Consider the following 27953-nt stretch of genomic DNA (forward strand, 5'->3'; position numbering starts at 1 on the left):
TTCACCCCCCAACTCTTAATGCATTGTGTGTTCTTCTGGAGCATCAGTGAATGTTTGAACCTTTTTTAATAGTTGTGTTTGAGTCTCTCAGTTGTCCTCAGTATGAAAACACAGATCTCAAAATCCTACAGTCACTGCTGGAAAGGGTTCAAATATGCAAAAATGCTTGAAAACTGAAATTTCTGCAAGACCTGGAGGATTTTTCTGAAGAACAGAGCTCAGTTTAACAGATCAGAACAAAGAAGAGACTCATGAACAACCATCACAAAACATAAAAACAGTTGTGGATCATCAGGTAACCACACACAGTATTGAGAATCAATGGTTCACAAACTTTTGAATGGGGTTATTTTAATAAATTCAGCTATTGTTTTATCATGTGAGCTAAATGTAAACATCTTTTATGTAAAATATCTTACTCAGGACAGTACTAAACAAAAAATAACATGCATTTTGTATGATCTCACTTATTTTATTAAAATTATTCACATTTTCACAGATTCTGCAAGTGGTTCACATACTTTTTCATGCCACTGTATGTATATATACAAAAACTAGTATAGTAACAAAAACTTGTACATAAATGGGAAAAATGGACATAAATGGATTAAGAAAGTATTTTTACATTTATTATTACATACTGAAGTTTCCAGATGGAAATTTTGTATTGCATTTTAGTATGTGTTACTGTGGGCATGTTAACATGAGTATTCATGTTTATGTTTATATGATTTGTGTGTGTGTGTGTGTGTGTGTGTTTGTTGAAGTGTTTGCTGCAGGCTGAGCTGTCTGACAGGTTCTCAGTTGGGGGGACACAGAGACCTAACAGCCTCAGGATGACCTATTACTGCGAACAGTGCATTCCTGCTGGAGGGGAACCATGTTACATCTCAAGCAAAACCTCAGCACATTTTATTCAGTGCTGAGTTTACTATTACACATCTATTACGTTATAGTCTCTGTGTGGTTTGCAAGTCATATAATTGAATTCGACCATAACCATCTATTGTTTCTTGTTACGAGCATTTGCAACTCTTTCATACGCACAGTATGTGTACCAGACGTGTTTTTTCTAATCATATCAATCACGGTGACACACTAACACAACATGTGTAATGGATGCAATGGACCTGAGCTAAACGTCTTTAGACCAATACTTCTGGATCTGCATGGAGTTAATGGGAAATTTCTAGCTAGGTAAAGCATGAAGCGTATGTGCCGATGGCTCGTTGGTTGCATATGTGTTTTGTTGTACAGCTGTAATTGACATTAATACGAATGACTGCCCCATGCGCTCTCAATACTGCCCGCCACTTACTTATGCTCTATCTGTTTCCCTTTCTCTTGCTGATTCTTCTTAAGCTCACAGACCATCCTTACAAAAAGGAGCATTGCATGATACATTGGTGCCATATTGATTATCTGATGTTGTTTAATTCATCGGTATTGGTTGATATCGGATATTTTAAGGTGTGGTTGGATTTCGCTAGTGCTCAAGTTGGTCACACATATTCGCAGCTTTGACCAACAGAAAGCTGCAGGGTTTGAAACTAAGTGACTTCTGATTCATGTGTCGCTATATAGGCAAAGGGCCTTTTTTGCCTACCAAATTGTGCCAAAATATCGCTAATGTGTGACCAGACTGTAATTGTTCTAAAGTGCAAGATTAATTCCTCTATTTTTACATTTGGATTACCTTTTTCTTTCATCTAACACTTACTTAATCTTAATAACACTGATAATACTGTATTATTATTGAATCTCAAAATTAACATTTATGTTTCTACTGTAAATTATAGTGTTATGATTCATAAATTCACTTGTATCATATAAAAAGATTAGTTTTAGTTTTTAATTTTTTTTATTTATTTAAACAATACATTTTAATACTGAGCATTTATCAGTTATTGGCTATAGCAATTCTTATATTAATGCACGTATACAACCAATTTATACGAAAGAACCATGGTACAATGATGGTATGAGATATTTGTTATATAATTTGCTATATGCCATGGTATATATATATATATTATAAGGCCTTTAAAAAGTGCCTAGTATAATGATGGTATCAGATGGTGATTTTTATTTTTTTATTTATTTATTTATTTATTTTTTTATATATATACCGCAATGTGAAAAGAGCTGTTAGGGACAAACATTTAATACTAAAGAAGGAACAATTCAAGGTTTAAAATGTCAAACTCTACAACATCATTGAACGTTTTCTTCAATTAAATGCAATTTTGGGGAGCCTCGCAATTACACTCTTTCCCCATCAATAAAGCTACTGACATGAAAGCATCACTAATGTGAAAAGATCTGTGATAAAATGATGTTAGCACATCTACGGTATAAGGCTTAATGATGATAGGAATGTCTCCTGCTAATGGCACCCTGTTCAGCACTCATTTCAGACATCGGAGAGGTGTATATACAGTTGGGTTAATGTAAAATATCACCTCCTTTTGTGTAATGGCCTCAAACACAAGCTTACGTGTATGGTAATATAAACACCTCTTCACAAACCTGCAATGTCTCCTCTCAGATGCTTTGAAAGATCCAGGAAACCTTTTTAAATGACAAAATATGTTTTTTTGTATATGCATGCATGTGTGTATGTAAGATTTTTGTATTTCGAAATATGGAAACAGCTGTTGGGAGATAATTAGGAAGGTAAATATGTTGAGTCTTGTGTCTAATTCAAGACATCATTCTGGATGTGGAGATCAAAGGAAGCATAGGCATGATGGGATAGCCTGTGGAGGATGGTGAGCGTTGGCAGCCTGTCAGGCTAACACCCGTTCTGGTCACGTCGCACCCATTGGATACTATGGTGCTGTCTGTCTAGAAAATACATTGACATTATCTTCTCCGTTAATGTAGCTCTTAAATATTTAAAGGCACTATAAACGAATCATTATACTAGTCGACTCTTGATGCCCTCTGTTTCAATTAACTTGACTGGGATGGGTTTGACTCTTCTCTTCGCCATGTGGTTCCTGCAGTTATGAAGCTGACTCAGCATCATATGAAAAGTAATTAATGGTGTGGTATGAATTCAGAAGGTATAGCTTAAAAAAAAGGAAATACAGGAAAAAAATAAGTATTCAGTGGAAATCAAGGATGTGTCTTAATTCAATTCTGAATTTGTTTTTAGTGCTTGTTACAGCATTTGGTTGCGTTAAGGGGCATTGTTAGGGTGTGATATAGGATGCCGTCCCCTTGGACACATAAAAAACATGAATTTCAGGTTTTATATGCATTTCAAAGCATGATCCGTCTGTGTCAGGGCACATTCTCTGCCTCCTCCTCTTCCTCTCCTTCAGATGCCAGGACTCATTCGCTCTCTTTCATATCACATGGCTGAGGAGGAAAAAATCTGGAGCATGCTCCCTCCTGTGGCTTAATTAGTTTTTAAGTTGAGGAAGCAGGTTGAGCAGTGTGTGTGTGTGTGTGTGTGCACACACATATGTGTGAGTGTGTTATATAAAAGGCTCGTAATTAAAGAGGAGAAGTGCAGTTCTACAGGACCTCTGGGAAAAGTCTGTATGACAGCGAAATTGCAGACAAACACGCTGCAATGTTGCTGTGAATTATATATGGCCATATAGTGTGAGAAAACTTTGAATAGTGCTGGAGTTTCAATTTTGTCTTCAGTGTTTGCCTTTTTTTTCTTAGGCAGTAAAACTGTAAAAATGCAATGTTCCCTTATAAGAAAATAATGTGGTGGAACTATGGTTGTAAAGCGGGTGAGCTTTAAAGATGCAGGAGAGTAGGATCCAATTGCAGTAATAATACTTATTAACAAAAAACACCAAAGGAGCACAACATCTAGGAACAGAGAAAACTAAAATAAAGGACACCAGCAAAACAGCCATGTAGGACAAGACTTGACAAAGAACATGGCGAAAACACTGGGGTTTAAATACAAGGGGCTAACAAGGAACAGGTGAAGGTGATTAGTAGTCATGGAAACAAACAACAATAAATATGGAAACAAACAATGCAGCAATGAAAACGAAGGAAAAACATTGGAACAAGGGGAGCAGAAAATACACTTCAAAATAAAAGTCCTATAACACAAAACCAGAGAAACAGGACAGGAATGTAACAATTATACAGTTATTGTACAATACTTTGGCAGCGTTTACTAAATTAGGTTAAAGTTGATATGTAAACATATTAGTGTTCATTTTTGTTCATAATATTAACTACTTTAAATGTATACAACTTGAAATATTAAAATGCAATGAGTAATATAGAACAGTACAACAGTTAAGTATAACAGTTTGAATGTTTATTTTTTATTTTTTTGCTCACAAAGGCTGCATTTATTTGATCAAAATAAAGTATAAACAGTAATGAGAAATGTGAAATGTTCTATTTTAATATATAGTTTAAAATGTAATTTATTCCTGTGATGGCAAAGTTGAACCATGTTTTCTTTGAAAACTTAAAATATTGTTTTAAACTTTTTTTTTTTCTTATTCACTTACAGTAATTGATATCTAGACTGGGTCACTGTTTACGGTCTGATTTGAGTGCTTATAGTTATATCCTCACTTGTATTCTGCCATATGGATTCAGTTACTTGAAATGAGAAGAAAATTTGCTGTTTGTTTACTCAGGGTCCCTTTCACATATTAGATGCATCTCACTCCCAATTCCCCCAATTGGTCTCTCTCACTTTCTTCCCTCTTTCTCAGGGGACTTGTCCTGTTTTCTAGTCCTTCCCTCTCCATTCATCATGTGCTGTGTGATAGGGGGAGTGAACCTCTTTTAATTAGCTGATTAATAATGAATGGGGCCGCTCAGTGTCTCCCTTTGCTCCAGTGGGGTGCTGCTCTCAGACTTCTATATTTTCATTGAGATGTAATGTTTTTTTTCTTAGAAAAAACTGTGATGGGCTCCTTAAAAAAGCAATAATACTGTTATGATGTTGATGCTGTTCACTAGATCATCAATATTATAAGAATGCTAATAGAATGCAAACAAAGTTTGATTTGTTTAGCAACATGTTTTTTTTTTCTCTCTTCAAGTTTTCTCTGTCATGCTCTGCTGCCAGTGACTTTCTTGCTCTGTTGTTACAATTACGAGAGACTGAAACTGATTTGTATTATCACTGAGAGAATGATGTGCCTTAGAAAACCAGAAAGCAGGCTTTTTATTGTGTTCCCAAATTACTGAAAATGTGCCATTACTTTGAATTTAGTTGTGATTTCTTTTTCTTTTTAAAGCGGTGGAAAAAAACAACAACAACAACTGTATTCTTGCACTTACTCTCATTTTGACTCTTTTGAAAGGCAAAAGGAGAACTGTTGAACGATGTAATGGTTGTTTTTATTGTCATTAGTTAAAAAAGTAAAAGTCCTAATAAAGCATCTTAAAGTAGTCCATACTCATGAACAGGGGTGGAGCCAGACATTTTTTGTACAGAAAATTTTGTACATTTTAAGGTTAAATGCATCAATCTGGTGCACCCTGGAAACTCAAAATTAAGAGCTTCAACCCATGTACAGTGTGCAAATTGCACAAAGAAACAGCATTGACTTGTACCTGGACATTAAAAATGTTTTTTTTTGACATTTTTCAATACTTTTGTACTCATTTTTTTTTAAAAGATAAATCCTTGAACTTTTATTTTGATCACCAGCTCATCGCGTGCGCAAATGTGTGAGAGAGAGAAAGGGCGGCCGGTGTATGGTCGGATACTGCAGAAAAGCAGTATTGAACTGCTTAACATATTTTAATAGAGAGATATGTTTGGAAAAATTATATTTTGAGAGCACTGTTAAGAAACCTCAAACCTGAAATTCCTGCTTGCTGACTGTCTCGCACTCTTGCGGTTGACTGTGCTAGCTCCTCCCTTACCTGCTGCATATTCAACAGGGAGGAAGAAACGGAGTAGCCCATAGGCTTAGCCTGGATGCCAGCCGAACTTAGCCCCGCCCACAACATTTTGAGGTCGGGCAGTTCGGTCTGGACTCGATCCGTAGAGGAGTAATTATGCCTGAACAGAAACGTTCGGACCAATCACATTTGTCAGGGCGATGATTGACAGATTATCACCAGAAACATAATCAGCCACGTCATCAAAGAGCACTTGGGTTGAATTAGTTTACAACAATGATGGCTGTTGTTGAAGAACTGAGATGTGTAGATTCCGCCATCGCGTCCGTTATAGAAGATATCGACAGCGCATTCATTGGCAAGTACTCCGTGTATACTTATTCTTTTTACAACACCGGCAAAGATTGTTTACGCTCATCTTCTACTAGTTCCAGCATGTGTGCAGTTGAGTTCTGTTGACAACTATGCGTCGCTCAACATACATCACTTACTCTGTAGCTCTGATTGGTTGTAGGTCTATCCAATTGAGGTCTTTCCTGGATCGGTTGAAATACGCCCCCATAATCAAAGCCCAATGGAGCAGTATCAGACTCATATTCGAACTAGAATTGAGTATGACCACGTCAGGCTACCATAGGCTACCAACAGCAAAGAAATGTATTCTACAGACCGTATGTAGCCCCGCCCCTTTTCAGCGTTGCGCTCGTTGTCTTTTGACTTCCGGTTTGTATTTCCACAGCGATCTTACATTTATGAATGAACTGCTCGTTTTAAAATCTTCCCGATCTACTGACATTTGTTAAGACATCTGCTTTAAACATAACAATGCTCATGATAACTTTCATTATCTCTACAACAAGTAAATCCACTTAACCAACATATTATTCTTTGACAGTGATGCCGTAGAAATGTACAGAGCTACCGCAAAACGAAAGTTCAAAGACAATTTTATAAAGATGCCGGCGCGCTTGTTTCTCTGGTAAATAAGGTCTATAGGCTAAATTATTTTTAAGGTCTATTTTTACAGGCTGTATGCAGTATATGCAAAGCCAAAGCGCAATGAAATAAAGCAACTTATGATTTCGGGGGTTTACATAGGCTATTGTCCAGTTTCATATTTGCTCAGTGACAGTCATTACATTCGGGGCTTGACTCAAAATCGGCTGGCGCCGCCCCTGCTCATGAAGTTCAGATGTTTACTCACGCTCATGTCATTCCAAACCTATTTTTTGAAAAATGTTGATATGCAAACAGCTTTAATGACCATTGAATTTCATTTCATTTTGTTTATCAAAATATATTCTTTTCTGTTCCACAATAGAAAGAAAGTCCATACAGGTTTGAAATGACATGAGGGTGAGTAAATGATTTTTGGACAAACTATTCCTAACTGCTGCAGCTGAATTAATGAATTAGTGAGTTTTGAATTGATCTGTTTTATGGATAAATCATTCAGACAGGTTTGATGAACTGATTCATTGTCAGGAAAAAGACTATTAGTAAATAATTTTGTTCTGTTCATAGCATAAAGCTATCATATGGCTTCAGAAGGCCACATTTTAACAATATTTATAAGAAATGTTTCTTGAAGCAAATCAGCATATTAGATTTTTATTGTGATACTTTTTTGGTGTTTTGTTTTGTCTTTCTTGAAGCTTGTATGTCCCATTTGTTGTAAATGCATGGAAAAAAGTTTCCTTTTGTATTCCACAGAAGAGGGATTTTTAGGTGAACCTACTTGAACTTGGGTGGCTTAAAGAACATGACGATCATGAAACTTTCAGTTGATTTATCAGACCGGAGGCCACACTCATCTTAAAACAGCGCTCAGGGTCTTGCTCTGTCAGCATTCATTGACATTTCTCCAGACAGGCCATCCTAAATAGAAAAAGACACCCATACTTGAGCGAGAGACTTTGACTTTTTTTCTTTTTTTTTTACTTTGTCTGTCCCCTCCCCTGCCTCCCCCCTCTTTTTCTCGTTCTCAATTTCTGTATCTCTCAGTCTCTTTCTTTATCTTTGCACTCTTTGTTTTAAGTGACTCTTTTTTCACTCCCCCAGTGAGATAAGAGAATCACAGAGAAACCCCAGAACACAGAGGTATTAACTCTGTAACCTCCCTAACCTTGTGCCCTTACACTCCTGCTGAACTAATCTACTGCCACCCACTCACATCTGTACACTCCCCAAAGGGACTGGCAAAAGGTTAAGAATATAAGAAAAATAAGACCCCACAGTGTGAACAGGAGATGTGTGAATAAGTGAAGGCTGGTCCTGGTACATGTCTGTCTGTTTTTGCAGTCTCAGAGGAATACCCTATATACGTCAATGTGCTGTGTAACAGGCTGCTCTGTCCTCATCTTTCCCCTGCATGTGATGCCATGTGAATACTCATGATGACTCTGGAATGCACTTCTCTTCTTGTTGCTCCCTCTTGTTTTGTGTTCCGGTACCGAAGAGCACCGTGCTGGTCTGATTGATAAATGGGTGCAATGGAAAAGAAGAGCAGAGGTTGTCTGTGATGCTGGCCTGATGCCCAGGTGCAGATCTGAGACTCCAGCCTGATTACTTGCAGTAAAACATGCTGCTACAGCTGCTGTACAGCGCCCGATGAGCTACACTCTCTCTCTCTCTCTCTCTCTCTCTCTCTCTCTCTCTCTATATATATATATATATATATATATATATATATATATATATATATATATATATATATATATATATATATATATATATATATATATATATATATATATTCATTTTGACTAGTATTTAGAATTTCCATAGCGACCATTTATCGGTTGTCGCCCTTAAAATGAACATAGTTATATATTAAACAATTGTCTCAGTGAATCCCTGATAAATTAAAATATTTTTCTAAGATTAATAAATGCAGTAAAAATATTGTTAACGGTTAGTTTATAATACCTAATGCATTAATTAATGTAAACCATTTAAACTTTACTGTGAAACTTTAACACTTATACCCTAGTATATTTACCACATTTATTACAGTATAATGTCAAAAAAATAAAACAATCACCAAAGTATATGTCTGTCAAAATCTGCCCAAAACATTATGGCATTACCATTGTACTTTTTGATGACTATTGTCAGTGGTGAAACTGTGGCGTTCATTACTTTTCTGAATTAGTAAGAGTGATTGTCTTATATACAGGGGTGCTTTTTTTGGTCTGGTTCCCAAGGGAGCACCTCGAGATGTTGCTTGGTACTCACACTCATCAATTTCCTCCTGACTGCTCTCCTCACTATCTTCTTTTCTCTCGAACGATGAGATGATGATGATGATGATGATGATAATGATTTTTTTATTTTATTTTACTAACATTAATGACACAGACAATAGCAAGAATATTAGGCTGCTGTCACTTTAAGAAGGAAAGCAAGGACTGAATAACTGACACACATCCGGTTTCTTTCTCAACTGTTCACTTATGACTTAACCTAGAGAGAATACTTGCCGAGACATGTATTTTGACATCATTTTGTGTGTATGTACGCTCAAATAAATGCGAAAGAGGAATTAATTCCTTGTTTGAGCTCTGTCTGACTGTCTCTCTCTCTCTCTGCGTGCATGCGTTTTAGGGGTGTGAGGCTGTGCGCACAGATAACAGCTTGCGAGTCCCGATTTTCACCTCTTCTTCCGGTTTTAAAATCGTTTGAATGTTGTAATTGGCGAGACAAAAAAAAACGTCCAAATGATATACTTTCACTCTATGATGGTTAAATTTAGCAGTTAATCCATGAATCACATGCATGCCGAACCGTAGGACCTTATCCGTAAGGATCACCGATTAACTGCGATCCGTTGCACTTATTATCATGATTGCTATCTTACCAGAGATGGAGAAAAATCCTACTCCAGTAAGTAAACATGTCCCTGTGAACTGGTCCTCAAAAATGTTGGTACTCAAAAGCAATTCACTCCATGTTTTCTGGTGCGCATCGTTTATTTTTACCATGCATTCGTACCTGCATACCACTTATGTGCACCTCTCTATATATATCTATTCCATTATAAAAAAAAAATGAAAAACACTTTTGGATTTAAACCATCTGCATGATGAATGCATTAACTAAATTATATGTAAAACGATAAATCTTTATTGCTGCTGTTCTTCCTTCTCTGATGAAGTGATCCCGATCCCAGCTCCTAAATCTCATCTGAGAAGTAACAAAGACAGTTAATCAATAGCCCATTGGCTGTAACAGCTTCAACAGGGTGACATGATTGGCTGAGGTCGAGGAAGGAGGAGTGACAACCAGCTGTCATAACAGTAAATAAGAAAGGAGAGCAGAGGGAGTCAATAGCTCTTCAGCTGAAATAAGTAAATGACATTAATAACCTCTCAAACTCCTCAATTACGTGACACAAATGTGCAGAATTAATTTAGTGGTACATAGCATGTTGGAAATCAGTAAAAAAGTATTTTGTCTTTAAATGTCTATAAAAATGTGCCATCATAATATCCTTTTTGTGTAATGGATTTTTTTTTTTTTTTTGGTCCATAAAGTGTCCATCATTGGGGTCCAATTACATATAGTTCAGTTCGAAACCTGTGTGTACTGTACAAGACATGATGACAGTAAATTATGACAACGACTTTTCTTTTTTGGATCTGTTTCATGATTTACATTGATTCTTGAATGCATAACAGATGCTAGTTCTTGTATAACTATGACCAGTATTCATTGCAGTGCCTTTTGAACAATAACTGGACCATTGCTTTCCCTCCACCTTGCTCCTCTATTGTCTTTATCCAAATTAGACAGATCCATTGTGGAGGCTCCTTTATCTGTAATGAATTAAGAGGAGAGGAGATCAAAAGGAAGAAAGCAAAGAGAGCAAAGCACAGCGGCGAGTGGGAGTGTGAGAGAGCGAGCAGATGATGTGTTGAGAGGCAAAAATCCCCACGCTTGACTGTTAATATACAGTAGGCAGTGGGGTAATGAGCGAGCCGTCACTGACGCAGCACTCAAATCAGCCAGTGCTTGAGAGAGATGTCAACAGCCTCCTACAATGGTGACCGGTATAATGCAACCCCCCACAAAAGCCCACTAAACCTCCCCAAAACACTTCTGAATTGCACTTCACATGCTTCTGGTTGGCCAGTGCCAATTTAACAACTGGGTTTTGGGATTTGGCATTGGGTTTTGCTCTTAGATTTGATTGTTATTAAGGATTGGATTAAGGACAAGATCAGTGTAACGTTTAAAGCATTTTTTTTTGGTCTATTGTTTCATCCATCAGTGTCCACTTCTCTGTTTTGGTCACTTTCACAGCCCACCAGAAGGCAGCAATAACAGCTTAGCCTTTGAGGATTTATTTGTCTCCCCTTGGCTTTCATTAAGAGCAATAAACACATGTTTAATGCCGTTGGCACGCAGCCCCTTTATTTGAATCGGACCCAAGATGCTCATGGAGCATGTGCTTCAGGGAGGGGCAGCTGTCTGCTGTCCAATCATTCCCCCTTCCCAGGATCCCATGTAGAAGCTTTGGGACTGGTTTTGGACATGAGCCTGAAATAAGCCTTGAGACTCAAGTTCATTGATTTATTTGAAAATGAGTAAGCTTGACAACATTGAGTGACTGTCTACTAAGCATTTTTTACATAGCAATGTGGTACTATAACAGTCCCATTCACCTCACAGTCCCATTTTGCATTTGTACTTCTCATTTTGTGCTTAAAAAAAATGGCATAACCATCAAATAGTGCAGGGGTTGGCAACCTAAGGCAACCTAGATTGACTTGGGGAAGGGTAATCACTAGCACATGAGCATTAACAGGAGGTGTATGTATTTCATTAAAGTAAATTCCTTTGCACCTGCATAGTGATCTACATTTTCAGGTAATCAATGCATATAGACAAACTCTCTCTCTCTTTTTTTAATATTTGGAGCTATAAAATACATTAATATGTATATAAATACTATTAAAGGGTTAGTTCACCCAAAAATGAATGAAAAATTCAGTCATTAATTACTGTCGTTCCAAACCTGTAAGTCTTTCATTCATATTCGGAACACAAATGAAGATCTCTCTGATGAAATCTGAGAGCTTTCTATGTGCATATATGTGCAGAATTAAAAAAGTGGCAAGTATTTGGTGACCTCCCCTTAAACTTGAGAAATAGCAGGAACCTGGCTCTCTTAAACCTAAATGGAATGGAAAAGGACTGGAGGGCCAAGAAAACCTTCAAAATCTGATGAGAATTTTTTCAGATTTTCTTCTTTGAGGAACTGGAAGAAGTCCAGGAGGTCACACTAAATACTGATTTTTGCTTGAAGCCATTTTGTTTAGATTTTTTTTTTTTTAATCATAATAAAGACAAAAAAATAAATATGGATGGCCATTAAAACATTGCTAAAACAACAAAGCTGGTGGTAGCCTAAGATTTTTGCAAATTGCTTTGCCCTCTACTGTTATATTCTTTTGATCAACCATGAATAGTTTCCAGCAGTGTTAAAGTGGTTTGTAGTGGTTCCTTCATGTAGGAGAACTTAGGATAAAAGTGTCTGCTAAATGAATCCGTGTTAACGTTCTGTCAGTGTTGACTTGACATTAATTTTATTTTGCCCCTTCACCACCTTTGTGGCATTCATGGTGAGTCTGCATTCAGGCCATAATCACTCCCGGCTGCTCAGAGTACACATTGACGGACATGATTGGGAGGGAGTGGGCTTCAATCAGTCTGCCTGAGGGGGACTCCTATTATATCTCTGTGTTTGCAGTAAGCAGATGGCATCTCAGATTGTTTCAATGATGCTTGATAAATGCAACAATCTACATTACATGCCCATAAAGAAGAGTCACAGGAGAAAGAGAGTGATCACTTGCTTATTGAATCTCTCATGGGGATAGTTCCCTTGTGTCTCATGTAGCTTCATCCCAAATGGACTGCTGTTAAAAGTAACTTTTCACTACTTCCATAACCAACTTGATTTCCATACTTTCCATATATATTCATATTCAGATTTGAAGATCATCAATCATCATTTTGACAGGCACAGATGGCACATTGAGAAATTTCCAAATGGCTTCTCTCTAAAAGGCAGTCACCTGGAAAACACACACACACATTTTTTTTTTAAATCATAGTGGGGACTTTACACTGACTTTTTATACTGAGAAACTGAGAAAATAAATAATATTTAATTTTTCCTTATTTGTTGTCTGGACCTCAATGTTTTCAACAGCTGTTACTCCAGACTGAAGTGTCACATGATCCTTCAGAAACCATTGTGCTGCTTAATGTTAATATGCCACATATTTTTTTACATGATTCTTTGATGAATAGAACATTCAAGGACAGCATTTATTTGAGATATATGCAGTTCCCAAACAATGGTGTTACCATACTCTGTCATGAGTACCTAAGCAACAGAGATGCTTGTTTCACTTTCTTTTTTTTTTAAATGCAAAATTGCTCCCCACTGGCAGTATTCTGATTTTCTTTTTTTTTTTTTTTTTTTTTTAATTTATTTTTACCTACACCACAATAAATCTAGATGAAATTCTCATGTTGTCATCAAAGTCTCATTTATCCTTCACGCGTGTGACATAGTGATTAGTACAACTTCCTTTTTCCATCCAGTCATTTTTAGGAATCTTTGCACAGTAATTTACAGTTGTGGCCAAGCTCTGGTTATGGTAAAATTCATAGGTTTGAGGACATGAGTGTCTGTCAGAAGGTTCCAGGTGTTAAGCACTCTAAGAGAAGAGACCCATGGGCAATCTGGACCACTGGAACCCGCATGAACAATTAGTGATTTGAAATGCAAAATAACTCGTTTACCTCCATCCAGCTGTTCAGTGGGGCCTAAGCGGCAAATGCTAAAAACAGCCCTTTAAATAAATGCAGAGCGCTGATAGTTAAAAGACAGAGGGAAGAGCAGTGGTGAAAGTGTGGGTGGTGATGTCAAGACCTCCATTCCCCTTAGGCAGAAACTATAAAAGGACTAATTGAAGGATTTTCACAGTGAAGGAGATGAGGAAAATAAAACAAACATAAAAGATGATGCCTGACTCTTAGGGTTTATGAGCTACTTGCTGTTATTAGAGCAGTTTGTGTTATTGTTTTCAGTGGTTAGCGCTCATCACCGCTGAAGACACTCCTGCTGACCTGCTCTAACAGCCAGTCAGAGAACACAAGCGCTCATCAGATCCCTGTGATTCACACCTGCCCCGCGTCACTGTCAGACACTTTTGACTGCCTGCGTTTAGAGTCTCTACTCATGGGGTGAATGTGGATGTGGAAGGTCGGAGGTTTGAAATATTAGCATTTTTTAAATATATAATAAAGGAAACAAGTGTTTTTAAGACTAGTGACTGCCACTTTCTATTTCTATTACTTAGACGTCACTTAAAAAAAAAAAATGTGGCTGTGGGTGTAGTTGACAGGGGAGGTGTCATGAATATTAATAATTTAACATGATCTTTTACTGTTTTGATAAATTGTCTGTATGATGTATTGATCCAGGTCAGGTCCATAGTTCATTTTATTTCAGCTGAATTCCTTGAGCTTCAACAGCGTGTTTGATTCTCAGGGAGTGCATGAATTGATCAACTGTGCTCTTTAATTCGCTATAGATAAATGCGTGTGTGTGTGTGTGTGAATGTTTTTGCTCACTTCCCATTCAAAACTGAAATGTTAGCAATACATTTCAACAGCACACTGAGTTTCTATTTTTTTCAGTCTATTCTGTTTTATTCTATTTTTATTGTTCTCTTTTTATTTTTTGCCAATCGCTCTTGCTGAACAATTTCAATGATCCAGTGAACCTGTAAATACCATCTGATCTGGGATTTTGTAGGTCAGTGGATAAATGCATGGAACAGCAATACAATGTAGAATATGACTGGTCTCATGGTATCATATCACTTGAACCAAATTTGAAGCTGTACATCAGTGGATGTATGTCAAGGGTGTTTCTTTTTTTTTTGTCTCCTTTTTTTTTTTATTATTTGGTTGAGGTTTACTAGAACGGATTGCTATAAAATAGATTGGAGTGTGTGTCTTAAGTGCCCATTGTAAATAACGAATAGCATTCTCAAACAGTAAAATTTTTCTGAAACTTGTTAAGATTTTAATGGTGACTGCTCATTTTTTAAATCAAGGCCATGTGTTCATAACCAACAATTAGCTTACAGATTGTTGTCAACATTTAGGTTGAATATCACAAGCCATTTACATACTGTAAAACCAGTATCAGCAACATGCATAACAAATAAGCCTACGTAACCTTTTCCATTTAGCCTCAAACAGACTCCATTTGTTTTAGTCACTGTATAATTATGGAGTTTTCATACCGGAGCCCTGATGCTGCTACATTAATCAAAAATAGATCTGAGTGGGACTACAGGGCCTTGGCAAGAGCTGTGGTTATCTATTGTGTGCTCAACTTTACTGCCAAATCTCATGCTACATGCTCTTTAATAAGAAAAAGGAATGAGTCCCGGCAAAATAAACGGATCTCAAGGCCTAACATGGGATATATTTTTTTGCGATAGAGACAGAGTAGTTAATACGAAACTTTACTGTGTATTTCTTAGGGGGAATGTGGGGATTACAGCGAAAAGGAGAAGCCAGAGACTATGTGGGAAAAGTAAGTATTGTGTCTGTGGGTTTGCGTGTACATACAGCAGAGAAGATCTAACACAGAGTGGTGGTTGATGGGAGAAGCCCTGGTGATTACTGATGCATGTTATTGCTGAAGGTCACCAGCAGGCAATTCACTCTAACTGATGAACTCCCATTTATTGATCTTTTGAGTCCCTGCAGCGGGAGGATGAGGGAAGCCTCTGGGGATACGTGCTGAGCCTCCGGGGATGCAGTTCCACTGTGCAGCCATGAGAACATGATGCCATGCTGCTGTGTATATGTTAGCTTATCAAAGCTGCACTCTTTCAGCTTAATTTCAGTTTACTACTATGTAAAGATTAAATACTAAAAAAGGGTGGACTCTGAGGATGGAGGGAAATATGGCAAGAAAGGCTTGTTTATTTTTTTTTTTCCTATTCTCTTAAAGTCAGCATTAAATCAAATTGGACAACTCTTACTTTTTATGGAATATTGCATATTTTTTATCCATGCAGATCTTTTTTTTTTTTTTCATCTCTTCTCTGATGGCGTTGTTTACTGGCATCACATGGCATCACAGCAATAGCAATCGACAACTAACCAATCAATTTCCAATGGGCAAAATCCAGTATTTCTTTTTCTTTTTCGAGAAGCTGTTCAACTCAGATATACATCACAATAAGGAGGGAAAGACTTCATTTAAGTAGTGGCATTTAAGGCAAATATAAATACACTATGTAAAGGTTCTTTATTGGCACCTATGTTTCCATGAAGAACTTTTTAATGAACAAAATGTTCTTTATAGTGCAAAAATTTCTACATATTATTACCATGTTAGTAACACTTTTATAATAATATGCCTACAAATCATCTGTTTATAGTTAATTCATAGTTTATATATTATAGTCTCTACATAATAGCCTATATACAAATAGTATGTTCTTCATTGTCACTGTAATTAGCAAATTTATTATAGTTTAATTAGCTAATAAAAATAGTTAAATGTTTTATTAAACATATAAGTAATGTACAATCAGTAGTAAAGATGTTAATATGATTATTAGGAGTAAATAGTTCTCACTTTAGATTACATCACAGAACATCTGAAAATGTCATTAAGTACTTAAACAAACCTTTATTGGACATTAATTGCATTCATTTTAAGTGTTTCTTAAAATGCTTACAAATACAGTAAGCACACACACACACACACAAATGTTGGCTGTGTGTTGGCTATTAACATATTAATATTGTAGAGACTAAAATATATAAACTATGAATTAACTAAACTAATAGTTTGCACATGATTTGTAAGTACTTTATTACTGTGTAACTTAACTTAAGGTTATTTTAACTGTAAGTTTTGTTTTGCTGTAAAACCCCCTTTTGGAACCTTTATTTAAGACTGTATTACCGGTACTCATATTTGAACAAACCTTTTCGCCTTTGGCACATAATTCGTCAAGTACCACTTCAACTCATTCAACTCTCTATATTATGGTTTGTTCTTACTTTTCAGAACATTTTGGTTTCTATTATTGCCATTGCTTGCAGGCATTTTGTTCACACGCCTCCTTTGCAACTCGGTGACCTTATTTTTTTGTGTGTGTGTGTGTGTGTGTCAAGTGTTAGTTGAGAAATCTCTTATGGGCGAGTGTTGTTTTTCTCTGCAAATGACAAGAACCCTGCTTGTTTACTTGCTTCAGTGGCTCGAACGTTGTTGACTCATTCATGTAATTTCTTTTTTTTTTTTTTTTTTGCACAGAACACTGACGGAAGTGTGCTAGCCTATTTCTGATTAGTTGTGTTCATGTAGGTTTCCATGGTTTCCTTTGCATCAATTTATGAGAGAGATTTGCTGTATGTTTTAATGATGAGAACGATTGATTTTTGAGTGCTTCAGTATTTTCAGACTAAATCATTTTGACCTCCCTATATAATTACATACCAGGAAGACTTCAACTCTAGTCTCTCAGTCACTGATCATGCTGGTCCAAACTCTACAAAATGTCTACAAAGAATTTACAAGAATGCGACATATGCTTTAAATTAGATATATCTTTCCTTTTAGAAGATTTGTCTTATATGTCATTGACCCTCAGAGTGGTTAATGTTGACCTAGTTTATGGACTAGCATGTTTACTAGTTGGTGTTGAAGCTCATTGGTCAAGGAATTCTTGTAGATTTAGGTAGTTGAGAAGCCTTCTTGTGTACGCAAAAACCAGATCTTTTTGTATTCAGCTATACAGGCTTTTTTCTTCCTAGAAAGTTCTGTCAGTGACTCGCAATTGCATTAGCCATATGACATTTTACACATGTCTGTGTGTGTTCATCTCAGCGCAAGGCAATTACGGCAAGATGAAATATTCATCGGGTCCCCCGCACGCTCTCCGTTGCACCCTTGAGCCCGGAGTGAGGGTGTAGATTGCGTCTGCGGAGCGTCCTCTCCTGTGATACAACATCAATGACATGTTGTGAAAGTGGCGCAAGATGCCATTTGTGCTTTAACGACATACATATAAAAGAGATCCAGGGACCTGTCAGGTCTTTATATCCCCTCTGCCCTCTGTGTAAACCTTCAGGGAAATCAACAGTTTGATATGCAGAGACGTGCTGAAAAACGTATGGGGGTAATAAAGGCATGCACAGATGTGGCATTTAGCCAAATATGCTTGCTGATATATATACATGCCCGTGTCAGCCTTTGAGCATAGTGACAGTCTTTTATCGTCGATATGACAAAAAAAAAAAAAAAAAAACATTGAGGGGGATTTGACTCTGATCTTGCCTTGTTTGTGTTTATGTATGTTCTCTGACATTTACTTTGCTACATGAAAAGTGCCCCTGGTTGTCATATTATGGATACCAGTGGGCTTTAGAGGGAGAATTCTCATTTTGCCAAAATGAAACTCACGCTGGGACCAGCCTTTTATCATCTAAGTGCTTTTAGGTTGATGTACTTTTTATGCTTGTTTGACAGAATTCTTTTTTCTCTTCTCTCTTTTTACTCCCGCTCCAGGCCTTGTGAAGCTGGGAATCCACTGTGTCACATGTCAGAAAGTTGCCATAAAAATTGTAAACCGGGAGAAACTCAGCGAGTCTGTGTTGATGAAGGTAAGATTGTGCTGTTTTTTTAATGTACTTCATGAGATGACTTAAGTAAACCAGTCTGTCTCTCTGCATTGAATTATAATGGAACAGAAAGTTGTCAATTAAAGATGGCTGCTTGTACCAAATCTGTCGCTTACATTAAATATACACTGTGGTGGGTGAGTTTGAGGATTTAAATTTATTTTGATTACTCACAAAGCTTATTCTGTCACAATACCATACAGTTTACTGAAAGGGAATGTTAGCACAATTTCTGTCCTAATTATGCCAAGGTTCTTGCTACAGCAACAAAACATGAAAGAGTCTTTTGAGTACAAACAGGCAGCTGTCACTGTGCTGCTGAACTGCTGTCAGGGGATTGTTTGATAATATGAAAGGATTACCTTCAATTCTTTTACCCATCTTCAGTAGTTTGCAAGGAGTGGCAATGAGACACACTATAAGACTGGACATTGATTAGCAGGAGTTCACTTAAGGTTACATCCAATCGTTCATTATCAGATTCGAATCGTGCACAGTGAACTCTCCAACTGTGATGCTCTATTTGGTATATCTTCTTATGAAAGTGGCTCTTGATATGAACAGTATCTCACAGAAGTGAGTACACCCCTCACATTTTTGTAAATATTTTATTATATCTTTTCATGTGACAACTGTGAAGAAATGACACTTTGCTACAATGTAAAGTAGTGAGTGTACAGCTTGTATAACAGCGTAAATTTGCTGTCCCCTCGAAATAACTCAACACACAGCCATTAATGTCTAAACTGCAGGCCACAAAAGTGGGTACACCCCTAAGTCAAAATGTCCAAATTGGGCCCAAAGTGTCAATATTTTGTGTGGCCACCATTATTTTCAAGCACTGCCTTAACCCTATTGTGCATGGAGTTCACCAGAGCTTCACAGGTTGAACCTGGAGTCCTCTTCCAGTCCTCCATGACGACATCACGGAGCTGGTGGATGTTAGAGACCTTGCGCTCCTCAACCTTCCATTTGCGGATACCCCACAGATGCTCAATAAGATTTAGGACTGGAGATATGCTTGGCAAGTCCATCACCTTTACCCTCAGCTTCTTTAGCAAGGCAGTGGTCATCTTGGAGGTGTGTTTGGGGTCATTATCATGTTGGAATATTGCCCTGCGGCCCAGTCTCCGAAGGGAGGGGATCATGCTCTGCTTCAGTATGTCTGCTTCCCTCAATGAACTGTAGCTCCCCAGTGCTGGCAGCACTCATGCAGCCCCAGATCATGACACACACACACCAGCATGATTGACTGTAGACAAGACACACTTGTCTTTGTACTCCTCACCTGGTTGCCGCCACACACGCTTGACACCATCTGAACCAAATAAGTTTATCTTGGTCTCCTCAGACCACAGGACACGGTTCCAGTAATCCATGTCCTTAGTCTGCTTGTCTTCAGCAATCTGTTTGCGGGCTTTCTTGTGCATCATCTTTATAAGAGGCTTCCTTTTGGGACGACAGCCATGCAGACCAATTTGATGCAGTGTGCGGCGTATGGTCTGAGCACTGACAGGCTGACCCCACGCCCCTTCAATCTCTGCAATGCTGGCAACACTCATACATCTATTTCCCAAACACAACCTCTGGATACGACGCTGAGAACGTGCACTCAACTTCTTTGGTCGACCATGGTGAGGCCTGTTCTGAGTGGAACCTGTCCTGTTAAACCGCTGTATGGTCTTGGCCACCGAGCTGCAGCTCAGTTTCAGAGCAATAACACCAAATTTTAAACACGTGCTCCCCATTCACACCTGATACCTTGTAACACTAACGAGTCACATGACACCGGGGAGAGAAAATGGCTAATTGGGCCCAATTTGGACATTTTCACTTAGGGGTGTAACCACTTTTGCACTTTTGAATGCTCCCTAGATATAATTTGATGTCCCTATGCAGTGCATATATTGGGCCTTTGTTTGTAAGGATGTTTAGATACTTTTCTAGAATTTTGCTGTACAAATATGGTGGTCACATACCTATGAGTTTATTATAACATTATCTGAAAGTCAGCAGATTTTCTTTTCTTTACAGTATGAATAAATGTCTCTGTCAAAATCTTACCGTGGTATTACATTTTTTTAAAGAAAAAAAAGTGACAAGATGTGCCTAAGATGCTGCTGATGTTGCCATTTTGCTTTGTAAATTCAGTGGGCTTTAACATAAAAATCACTTCAACTTTTGACCCAATCAACGTGATTTTCTCTCAATGTCCATCCGGCATCATATGGATTTCATTAAATGGTTAATGGCTCATTAACTCCTGGTGGATAGTGAGGCAGTTGTAATTTAGATGAGCTGATTGGTTCCTCATTGTAATTGGATGTGAGAGAGGGCTATACAGTCATCCGGTCCACATGCAGTCCCTAGATCCACCCCCCCCCCCCCCCACCCCCGCTCACACATACTGTAGGTGTTTGGACTGCAGGGGAAATTGCTTCTCTGCAGGAAATAGACCTAGGTCTTATGGGAGTCTGATTGTGGAGGCATGCTTTTGTGTTTCTCATTGTCGTACTTTAGTTTCCTCACCAAGCAGTATAATTTAGAAAACAAACAGATGCTCTCTGATAATAACGTAGAGTTAGAGTAAAGCCGCCTCCATGACTGATAGTTAGTTCCTCTGAAGGTCACCCCGTAACCCATTCTATTGTATCTCCTGCTTATTTTAGCTTCTCTCAGGGGCTGTTGTCATGGCAACCTGACATGATTGGCTTGAGGAGGGAGGTGGGGGAGAAAATTATATGCTTATAGTAAAAACTGCTTCTTCAGATGTTGTACTCCTCCATCAATGTATATGAGATATATGAATGACGGGGATCGACAGTGGAGGCAAAAGAGCGAGACAACAACCTGCGGTTCTTGTGCACTTATGAGTCCCAAAATCATGACTAATTTTCTCTGTGGTGTACACCTTGATTCATTGGCTTAAACTTTCAGTTCAGCTCATTGGATAGTCTCCCAGTCATTGGCTGCTACGTTCCTCCTGGAGTTCATCCTCGCCACAGTCATGAAGGAATAAATAAACAATAATGACTTCATTAGCATAAGTTTAGACAGTCGGCAGGAGGTCACCTGTCATTCTGTTGTTGTTTTTCTTCTTCTTCTCTTTCCTCAGCCTCCAGCGAACGCCATGTTGGTTGGCATTTGCATAGCGTGGAGCCGGTGTGCAGCTGTCAGTGTGTGGAAGAGCGTGCATGTCTGTATGTTGAAAGCAGGGGTTCGGTTCTTCCTGTCAGTGTGTGCTCGCTGGGATATAGTAAATGTAAGAGCTTGCATGTGTGTACTCAGAGCCCAGGGTGAGCGCGTCAGGTTTTATTTGTGTGTACAGTATCCAGAGCGTCTGTTAGTGAATGTGTGTGTTCGTGTTGTGTGTTAGGTCGTGGCACGCACAGAACAGAAGCCTGGCATTTGAGAACATGCTCCTTGCAGAGAACTCCACGGCCCCTGCCTGGCCCCTCCTGAACTAATGAAGTCGTCTCTGACATTTTCAGACATGAAAAGAAAAGCTCTTTGACTTACTTTGTGGTCACACTAATGAGGGTTATGTCAGGAGGTGACCTCGGCCTACTTTACCTCAGAGAATGTGCTGCAGATCCCTCACAGCAACACTTTCTTCAAGGAGAAGATGTTGGTATGCGTGTGCATTCATTATATCGCATAGGTGATGTTTTTACATAAATTAATTTGATTAAAAATAGAGCTCTTTAAACACTGGAAAAGCTTATTCCATTGTGTTTCCGCTCCAGTCCAGTGCCATTTTGTGGAAAAGCTGTTTTAAAATGCTAAATAGTGTCCTTATCTTTCAGTTTCCCTCAGAGGCAGGCTACTCAAAACTATTTATGACAAACCATGCATTAAATGTCATTCCTTCCTAATAAATGACAGCCTCTTGACACTGCAGGGTGGATCCCAGTAAACATTTCAGAAAGGTATCACTCTTTGGTTTAATCAAGTCTTGGGTGGTTAATGGTAAATGGCCTTAGGGGTGGTGGGAGTGAAAGTTTCTCTCAGCGTGCGGTGTCGAATCCAGACGGGTCCCGAGGGGAAAGCTAACATTTCTGAAACCAAGCCCAGTGTTGCCCAGGAGACTGACTGCTGAGGAGAAGGAGGGACATGTTGCACCCCTGCAGAGAAGAGATTACTCAAGCTATGGAAGAGTGCCAGTGTACACACACTATATGTGTGTGACAGTGGAAAATAACTTAAACTATATATCTTAACTTAACTATATTTTCAAGGAGAAGTGTGCGATTTCTGCACTTCTAGCAGCACTAAACATTTTTAAAAGAACATTTTAAAAACAAAAAGTACTTTAGATCAGGGGTTCTCCTGGAGGGCCAATGTCCTGCAGAGTTTAGCTCCAACCCCAATTAAACACACCTGAACCAGCTAATCAAGGTCTTTTCAGGCATACTAGAAACTTTAAGGCAGTTATGTTGAGGCAAGTTGGAGCTAAACTCTGCAGGACATTGGCCCTCTAGGAGCAGGATTTGACATCCCAGTTTTAGATCATCAACAATCTTTGTCAAATTTGGAACAATCTTGTACAAAAACTGTGAAATGCCATCCATTCGGATATTCAAAACTCAACTAAAATCTCACTTATTTGCTCTCCTTTTCTCTGATGTTTCTGGTTCATTTGTTGTTTGCTTTTTCCTTTGTAAAGCAATCTTGAGCTCCTGAAATGCTATATAATGATAAATTATTGTTATTAATATTATAATTACTATGGTAACACTTTAGTTTAGGGTCCAATTCTCACTATTAACTAGTTGCTTATTAGCATTTCTATAGTGCTATTACTACATTAATATGTGCTTTGTAAGTACTAATAAATAGCCAATAGGCTACAGTATTAATGCCTTATTCTGCATGACCATATTCTACATCCCTTAATCCTACCCCATACCTAAACTTAACTACCTTACTAAATATTAAGAAGCAGTAATTAGTTTAGTTTATTGAGGCAAAAGTCATAGTAAATAGTTTGTTAATAGTGAGAACTGGACCCTAAACTAAAGTGTGACCATTACTATTATTACATATTACATTTTTTTTCTATTACACATATTACACATGTATTTTCTGCACAAAACCGATTGCGTACAAGGCAACACTTTACTGATTTGGCTTGTATTTTTCAATACATTCTTACTGATGCCTCATGACTACACTGTTAGCCCGGATAAGTTGAATTTACTTAAAAAATTTGAGGAAACTGGTTGCCCTAAAAAAATTAAGTAATGATTAAGTAATGTGAACTTAATAATTCGAGTTCATTTAACTTAAAATGTTTTGTAATATTAATTACTTTGTAGTTATTACAACTAGTATATTTAAGTTCAATGTACTAAGCAAGTTAACTTGCCACCAATCAAAATTCATCCATGCCTCCCATCATGCATTGCTGCATGAATAAATTATGAGCTGAATTGTCTTAGTAATTTTCTTTATTCTCACTATTTAAATTTTGCTGTTTTTCTGTGACTTTTTAGTAGCTTGTTTTCTAATGTTCAGAGTTGATCTGTTTATCAGAACATGTTGCTTGTCACCGTTGTTGAGATTCACAGGCTGATTCTTGATGTCTGTGTGTGCCTAAAATATGCATTTTTTTTTTTTTTTTTGTGATAAGGACAACTTTTTAAAAAAAAAATTGTATTGTAGAAGTTGATCCTCCGCTGTAGAATCACAGTGTACAGTGCTGCTGTAAACAATAATGTAAATCTAACTCAGAGATTGGACTCTAAATGAGTTCAGTGATCCAGATCAAATAATGATTATGTGAAAACATAACCAACATCACCTGATCATCTTTTAACTTTGCTTGTCTGGTTGGTTTTAATGCAGTTAAAACTGCCCAAACAAAATCTAATATTAAAATGTTAAGGGTCAAGAGCTCAACTAAAACTAACCCTGACCCTCGATGATGGTAACTTAAAAATTGTGATTTTCTCCTTTGGTGAAAAACTATAAAAAGGCAAATGTTAGGAAAAAATGTCTGTAGAACAGCCAAAACGAATGTTCCAACTGCTCATCAACAGCTCCTTGAATTCACACACACCATGACAAAATGGCGTCATTACCTGCCGCAAACCAGTGTGTAGGAGGCGTGGTCAGGAGAAAAACTTCATAATTTAAGTGCATTTAACTTACATTTATTAACACATTCAAATACACCCACAAATTAGTAGAATTTACTTATATTTTATAAGTAATGCAACCAAACTTAAATATTTTAAGTATATTGTAATTATATTTTTAAGTAAATATAAAATCCGGGCTAAGAGTGTATCATCATTTTTGCAGTTGTGACAAACCGTCATCTATGTTTGCCAGTTTGCCAGAAAACATTGATGTCAAATATGTAGAATTACAGGAAACCAAAAATTTATGTTTGTGATGTACAAGATCAACAAATGTGAAATGTTCAGTGTCAGTGCAGCACTGGCTTGAATAGACAAGAGACTGTTCTGTCAAACGTCCCTTACACTCTCACACTAGTCCCCAGGCCAGCAGATTGTCTTCATATTTAAGACTTTATTTCTAACCTCTCCTGATCTCGAGACTTGTGTTTTAGTTCTTGCTGACTTGAAGTACTTTAGTGTTTGTGTGGTGCTGCTGACGCTTTGCTGAGTGAAATATGGAGTCAGCTCTTCACACCGATGCTTCAGAAGAGCTGATGAACTGTGACACTCTATGCAGAGACACAGCTCCACATCTGGGTATGACTTATCCTGCTTTGCCCCCCGTGGTGTTCGCTCCATCCATGATCTCTCAGTCAAATGAACCACTGCCTCTCTAATGGTGCTGCACTGAAGTGATTTAAGATGGTGTTTAATCCACATTCACTGGCACTTTAGTCTAGGGAAAGAGAGATAGATGAAGGTCTTAATGATGTGATCACTGAGGCAGTAAGGCAGTGACGAGGCACAGTGCAGAGATCTCAAGGCAGAATCCAATTCATGTTTGTTTGAGCTCTGAGGTTGTTTTTTTTATATTTAGAGTTTGAATTGATTGTATAAAGTACAAAGCGCATTTGTCAGCAGCTTAGAGTTTTTGGGAATATTTGTTATTCTTATATTTGCTATAATTGAATGATTGATATTCTGTCAATCAAACATTTCAATCTAATTAATTACATATCGTCAAGATTATCATAATTATTTGCACATACACCACCTTTCAAAAGTTTAGGCTCAGTAAGTTTTATTTTTTGAAAGAAATTAAAGGTGCTAAAGAGGATGTTTTGTTTTATACATTTTTGCAATATTACTTGAAACTGTCTTTACTAACTGATAAAAGACTACTTTTACTTATTACTTATTTATTAGGTGCACTGAAAGGAATAATATTAATATACATCATCTGTGCATGAGGTAAGGCCTTAAAAACATCCGCCAATCGTTTACTCGATCATCGCGTAAACGGCTGCACGCTCCAGTAACTTTCCACACTCCACAGGCGCCGCATGCAATGTTTTTGTAAGGAGACAGGAGTAACAACTGCAGATTATGAGTTACCTGCGGTGAGTCCGACATAATAAATCCACGAACATGATGCAGCGAATGCTGGTGGTAAACACTCGTGTTCCAATACTCGTGCACGAGTTTTGGGAGGCATTCCCTCGAAAGGAGGGGGGGTTGTTCTTACGCATGCGCTCATTTCAAAAACTCAGTAACAGTCTTTGGTTTCTCAGTCGACAAAAAGATCATCTTTATCACCTTTAATAGTCTACAAGAACACATTCAATTGATCAAAAGTGACAGAAAAGATTTTGTAACATTTATAATGTTGCAAAAGCTTACATTTTAAATGAATGCTGTTCTTTTGAATTTTCTATTCATCAATCATTAAAGAATGATACTGAAAAAAATGTATCACGGTTTCTACAATAATATTAAGAGGCTCAAGTTTTCAAAATTGATGATAAGAAATGTTTCTTGAGCAGCAAATCAGCTTATTAGAATGATTTCTGAATGATGTGACACTGAAGACTGGAGTAATGATGCTGAAAATACAGCTTTGCCATCACTAATTGTTTGATATAAGAACTCAAGAACTCAAAAGACGCATTTAATTCAGAAATAACTTTTCTTTTTGTCAAAATTATCCAATGTTAGAGCTCTGCAGCATTGAAAACTATGGGGCTCAAAAATAAGTGTCAGTTGTAGAGTTATTTTGATTAAAAATATATGTTGATAATGATTAAACAGTAGTATATATAAGTATACTATATAAACTTTATATTCTACTATATATATATATATATATATATATATATATATATATATATATATATATATATATATATATATATATAATATATATATTACAGACAGCAGCCCAGCGTCTGTTCATGCAATGAGAAAATCAGAAAAAAAGGCAAAGAGGGAATATGGCAAGAAGGGAATAAAAGATTAAATTTGCAGTCCAGCACAAAGGCAGAAATAGAGGCATATTGAATGGCTGATGAATGATGGCTGACCCTAATCTTGTTATCCTGCCATTGATGACAGTAGTGTCATTTTCTCTCTATATACGTTTCTCTCTCTTCTCCTCTAAATGATTATGGATCATTCATCTTCTTCCACGCTCTGCGGGTAGATTTTTGTGTTTGTGAGAGAGATGTTTCTCTCACTGCATGCACAGAGTGGGACACAAAACAAAACAAATGGCTGTCACGCGCTTCCCTCCGGCCCGATGCATCTTCATCTAATTTGCATATATAACTCTTTGAAGATGCCAAACTAATTTTATAAGGTTTGAGTTTATTGATGACCCAAACGAGCACTTTATTGTTAGTAGCTTTTATACTATGTTCAGTTACAGTACCTCTCTGTGTCACTTTAATACACACTGAGTGTGGAAAATCTTCCATATCTGTGTGATCTTCTTTTTTTTTTAAAAACAAATGACCAAGGTACCCACATCCATGCATTTCAGTTGATGATATTAAGTACATTTTAGTATATTTGTAGCTGTATTACTGTTCATGTTTAATCCAACCATTTAATTCAACATTACAGTTTTTTAGAATTGCTAACAAGTGTTTACCAATACATAACGTACTTTTTCTAAACTCTTAACACAGCAACACACCTACATCACTGAATTATCCAAATAGTTAATTTTGTGCCCAAAACCATATTTTGTTAAATAAACAAATGCTAAAAACCTTTTTCAACATATGCTATGTTGAAAAACACAGCAAAGCTGATTCAAAATCGAGTCGTTCTGTCAAAACACTAGCACTAGTTTTCTATCCAACATGTATATAGTCAATCATAGCGCAATGACTGTTAATCTACCTGTAGAAAATATTAAATCCATAATTTTTAAAATTTAGTTTCCTTACAAGTAAGCCA

At 37.4% G+C, this 27953-nt stretch overlaps 1 protein-coding gene across 9 annotated transcripts in view; it reads left to right on the forward strand.

The window, feature by feature from the left end:
- brsk2b (BR serine/threonine kinase 2b) overlaps positions 1-27953 on the forward strand; it is a 162523-nt gene that overhangs the window by 69501 nt on the left and 65069 nt on the right. For all 9 annotated transcript variants that reach the window (XM_067402007.1, XM_067402005.1, XM_067402006.1 and 6 more), the window contains exon 2: positions 18476-18570. In XM_067402007.1, coding sequence (XP_067258108.1) covers positions 18565-18570 — 6 coding nt within the window. In that variant the 5' untranslated portion in view covers positions 18476-18564. The remainder of the gene's footprint in view (positions 1-18475; positions 18571-27953) is intronic.

The sequence above is a fragment of the Chanodichthys erythropterus genome, chromosome 11 (genome assembly GCF_024489055.1).
Source record: "Chanodichthys erythropterus isolate Z2021 chromosome 11, ASM2448905v1, whole genome shotgun sequence".
Taxonomy (NCBI): Eukaryota; Metazoa; Chordata; class Actinopteri; order Cypriniformes; family Xenocyprididae; genus Chanodichthys; species Chanodichthys erythropterus.